The sequence below is a fragment of the Selaginella moellendorffii genome, unplaced genomic scaffold (assembly GCF_000143415.4).
Source record: "Selaginella moellendorffii unplaced genomic scaffold, v1.0 SELMOscaffold_1, whole genome shotgun sequence".
NCBI lineage: Eukaryota > Viridiplantae > Streptophyta > Lycopodiopsida > Selaginellales > Selaginellaceae > Selaginella > Selaginella moellendorffii.
In genome coordinates this window covers 3,792,021-3,797,005 of record NW_003314262.1, presented here as the reverse complement: position 1 = coordinate 3,797,005, position 4,985 = coordinate 3,792,021, and the positions used below count along the sequence as shown (strand labels likewise).

Below are 4,985 nucleotides of genomic sequence, written 5' to 3'. Positions count from 1 at the left end.
GGCGCCGCTCTCAATGTCCATGAAGGCCCTCATCAGTTTTCGATTTGGAAACATGACTGCATGATAATCAGCAACAAGCCTGTTTACTATGAAGATCACAGCTTTGGAATTTGAATAGAGGTGAGACAAGAAAGTTAATCAGAATAGCGCTCTTAACATTCTCTTTTCAATTGTGCAGAATTTACTTTATTTTCTTATTATTTCTTACTAAATGGACATAACATGTACGAGGTATTCATCTTTCACGGATGGCATTGGCCAGTAGCTTGTTTTACTGTTTGGATTGACAGGCTCCCATCTTCAATAAAATATTACAATTTGTTGACAAGAAAAGAGGAGCAAAAGAATTTACCTGTATTTTGTGATAAGCCTGTGTATGAAAATCATTTGCTCTAACAGACTTAATGCACTTCCTGGGCATATTCTATCTCCATAGCCAAATGGAATAAATGTGCCAGTTTTAGCTGGAACCTAAAATAAAAGGTTTGGTTTAGTATAAACACGAAAAATACCATACTTCAAATCTGGATGGATTAAATTTTGCTGCATTAGGGTAAATGCTGTCATCTAAGTGGATTGGTGGCATATAGACATGAACCATCCAATCTTTGGGCAAGGTGTAACCTATTAACACCAACAAAGTACACAAATAATTGGAATTAGCTTCAATCATATGTAATAAAACCTTTGTAGCTGATATCCTTAGTGAGTTTACGTGTCACCACCCCCACAACATTAGAAAGCCTCAGAATTTCATTGACAGCCTACGAAAGCACTCGAATTAAATCTAACATAAAATTGGAGTTTAGTCCACAACCCTTAGAGTAGCTGGCATTTGGCTTGTGTCTTCCCAAGTTAAGTTGTAATTGGTGGAGCTTTTACCAAGAAAGATTCTCCTTTGCTCCTCCTAGAAATCAAAATAGAATTTTAGAAAATCACAATAATAATAATAACAATAATAACCTCCACTTCCTTGAAAGCCTGTGGGTTCCCATTCAAGTGTTTCATCAGCCACACGAGAGCAAGGGCTGTGGTGTGGTGGCCTCCGAACAGCAGTGTCACGAGATTGTCTTCCACTTGTTGATTCGAGAGGAATCCAACCTTGTCATCTTTGTGCGTAATAAACTCGTCTAGCGCATCTTTGCGCTTTTCACCGTTGGCAGCTAGTTCGGCCCTTCTCTCGTTGATGAGCCCATCCAAGAATCTATGGAGCCTTGCCCTGGCCTGCTCAATTACAACAATAGATCTAGAATTAGAAAAATAAAAAACCACGCAAAAACCTGTAACGCTTTGCGATAAGGTGAGAAGGGTAAGTCGATTGGAAACTGGAGCACCCCATTCTCTATCGTTTGGGCGTCTTTCATGAGATCAATCATCTCCGGAGTGGAGGGCAGGAGTTTCTTGCACACTAATCCAATCAACGTGCAGTAGCTGAACTAGCAAAAGTATAAAACCAGATCAAACGATCAAGCGACACAAAGATGTGATGAAAACCTTGAGAGTTTCTTCCATAACCGACACCGTCTTTTTCAACCCCCATGACTCGAGAGTATCCTGAGCCAAGATATCAATCATTTGGACGTGGCACTTGAGCGCCTCTGGAACCATCAGCCCCAGAAAGATTCTCCAGTAGAGCGCATGCTGACTCCCGATGACCTCGTTTATAGTTTCTGGCCCAAGCAATCGGGCAAACAGACCTGAGGGGCCACAGTCTGCGCAGCTGAGAAAGAACTTGGCCGACTCTACCATTGTTGCAACGATGGTGGGAGATCCAAGCAAATTACTCCAGAAAACTCCTCCAAATCTGTAGAATGATCATAGTTAGTTAAAGCAAGATTGAAGCGAAAGTCACAGAAGGACCGCTTGCATCGAGTGCTGAGAAAGCCTAGAGGGGATCCCCAAAAGAGAAGCGCACGTGGTTTTTACCCTTTATCCTATGGTGATTTACCATAGGATAACACCCTAAACCCTTTTTGTGCCACGTGACAAATGCCATGTGTCACATGCCACGTGTCCAAAGGAACGTGGTGCGGAACCCGAGTTCCAGGGCCTTGGGCCACTGAACGAAGGAACGGTGCCAAACCCCCAAGCATGGAGCCAGGGAGTGATAGAACCGAACCACGGAGTAACTCCCAAGTATATAGCCCAAGGAGTGAAGGGATAGGAGCGCGGAGCGACTTGGAACAGTCCTAGAGCAACCAGCATCCCAATGCCAGGACCAGCACACAAAACAGAGTCAAACGAAGTCTAGGGCTATTTCAGCATACTGATGGCCTAACGCGAGGATATGGTTACTCCACCAGCTAGCATGGTGTGGAGTTTGGGCTTAGACCCAAGCCAAATGCAGAACAAGGACATGCACGCAAGCGGGAGCTAAACTATGCCTCAGGTTGGTCAGCCATGCCTGACCTACCCACTATCCCTACTATACATTTGGAACCCCCCACAGCCCCCCCCCCCCCCTTGAGGAACACACGCTTTGGGCTTTCACCCCAAGCCTCCCTTAGTATCAGGAGTTAGTCTCTGGGACAAGCTCGAAATTTACTAAATATGGAATGGCGCTAGAATGCGAATTTGGACATGGGATGAACACCATTGTGTTCAGATCAATATCTACATTCCGTAGATATGCCAAATGAGCAAATCTAGACACTTTCCATAATTAGTATTTAGGACCGGAATGAGACTAACACAAAGGGCATGATAGCGAGGGTGTTTGGCAGACACGGTAAGCTATCACCTAACAATATTGAGGGACCAAGCTCAATATCATGAGGGTTTTTAATACTAGCAAGTGCAAGCCAATGACAAAAGTTTCTCAAACCAGGCCGAGTATGCTCAGCAAGAAACACATAGGGTTCCTACCTTATGTTTATCTGATCTAAGTACATGGTCATTAACCAGTTTCTCAACTAGCTCAAGTGGGAAACTGATAATGGGTCCAGTAGTACCAACCTCCTGCCATCGTGGCAGTAAGGAAAGAATATCCAAAAGGACTAGTCGACAAGTAACTTTCGATACCCGAAGTCACATTCGCGACACTCTCCCCCCCTTAGGAAGATCGACGTCCTTGTCGATGCATACTCGAGTCTAGAATACCGCCAAGGAAACAACTCCAGAAAAAGTTCACGGTACTCACACTATGTGAGAAATGCACCAACTTAAATGAGTTATGAAGCAACCTCTATGTCTAATGCGGATGTGCTACCCACTCAGACACCTTCCGGCCGTCGCCAACAAGGAAATGACCAACGGAGTCAGCCACCCTTGCTGCTCTAGGAGTCACCCAGCTTACAAAAGTGTGATATGCCCCTGCCTGCAGGAACATAGAGAGAGAAGCCAGAGGCCCCAACCCTCCTGAGCAAATAAACCAAACCCGTCAGTAAGGTTTAGATAGACTAATATAAATAGGCAGTTAGAGTTGTTTATACGGTCACGCCCTTTCAACAGAATAAGGAACATCGACAGAGAGGCGGGTGATGTGGCCAGTCGACAGTAGCTACCCCATGACTAAAGATTTCAACATGCACACGAAGTGCCGAAGCTAGTCTACCTATACTGGCCCAAACTCAAAAATCCATAAATGGACAATATCAAGTCATAGACAATGATATCTTAAAGACTTATTTATCAGTGAATATATCTTAGATTAGAATACAAAAGTATTCCAAGTAAGTTATCATCCGATAAACTAGTATTATAGAATAGGAACCACCAAGATCACTATCATTGGAAAACATAGAATGCACCATCCAACAAAATTCAATAGCAAGTATATCATCAAGGAAACTCAATGATGAAACTTAACTGCCAAAGATGGCAGACAGTAAGCCAAACAATTTACTAAAGATAACTCAAAGAACACAAAGTATCATTAACTGGCAAACAAAATGCTCGCGAATGTATCACCCAAAAGAAATAACATCCCAATCTATCAGAACTAACTCAAGCAATGATCAACAGAACAGAATGAATGTTGCAAGACCAATAAACACTTGTTCATATCAACCATTGCACTAGCCAATCTGAATAGATCCCGGTCAACAATACCAAGGAACTAGAGTTGTTTAAAGCAAATGTCAGCAACATCCTACTGATGTCTCAAACCCAAAAGACCAAACCAAAGCAAACCACAAAGAATATGTGATAATGCGAGAAGCCAAAAGCCATCAAAGAGAATAACTAACCATCATGAAATATCATCAATCATCCCGTCAATAGAGAGATGCAGAATCATCATGAAAGAAGAAATTCACCATTCTGAAGAATGGCAAATCATTTTATATCAATGATAATCAAGCAAAACCTCTGACAAGGATAATTAATTATCCTAGAGGATAGTCAATCATCATCAATGATTGCTAGATGCAAAAGCCAATTTCAATATCGAAGCTAAGAAGCCAACAATGCCTTCCCCAACAACTTTTAACAAATGGAACAACGAGCATAAAACTCAAAGAACCAAAAGCTCGAAGAAGCTTATAGCTATATCTTGTTTAACAATGATCACAAGTCTTGCATGAACCAACTTCAATGCTAAAGAAAAAATCATGGTGCAACCCACAATATCCTCCTCAACATATCCATAAACCAAACTTTATAATGCAAAGCTAATGAAGAGCATTTCTGCATCAATCCAAAAGCTAAACATAGCAAAGCTATGCTCAACAAATGATCACCAAACGATCCTCCATGAATCCATCTATAGCAAGATGTAAGTCACTTCATAACAAGCACAAGAAGAATCATCAATGATCAATATATTCCAATTCAAATCCAGTAAAGATTCAACCATTTGAACATCGATCACTAACTCTTCCACTTATAGAGTTAGCATAGTCCATGACTAAATCACTTTTCAAGGAAAAGCTAAAGATCAACCTCAACTAAGCAATCTTGTCTAGAACACAACTAACTCAACTTGCCACTTAGTTCATTTGAACGTCAACACAGTTACTAACTAGCAAATACATGAATGCCAACAA

At 41.7% G+C, this 4,985-nt stretch overlaps 1 protein-coding gene and 1 long non-coding RNA gene across 2 annotated transcripts; both read right to left on the bottom strand.

Moving 5' to 3' along the window:
* Nucleotides 1-236: 236 nt before the first annotated feature.
* Nucleotides 237-709, bottom strand: LOC9657915. The gene is made up of 4 exons (XR_002993491.1): nucleotides 686-709; nucleotides 518-624; nucleotides 353-471; nucleotides 237-298 (listed from the first exon to the last, which is right to left on the bottom strand). It is a non-coding gene; the product is annotated as an uncharacterized LOC9657915 (long non-coding RNA).
* A 441-nt stretch (nucleotides 710-1,150) lies between these two features.
* Nucleotides 1,151-1,872, bottom strand: LOC112340490 (cytochrome P450 26B1-like). Its single transcript, XM_024680762.1, has 5 exons — nucleotides 1,861-1,872; nucleotides 1,495-1,804; nucleotides 1,281-1,436; nucleotides 1,214-1,224; nucleotides 1,151-1,163 (listed from the first exon to the last, which is right to left on the bottom strand). Exons 2-5 carry the CDS (start codon nucleotides 1,747-1,749, stop codon nucleotides 1,151-1,153), a joined length of 435 nt encoding a protein of 144 aa, XP_024536530.1. The 5' UTR covers nucleotides 1,750-1,804; nucleotides 1,861-1,872.
* Nucleotides 1,873-4,985: the final 3,113 nt, after the last annotated feature.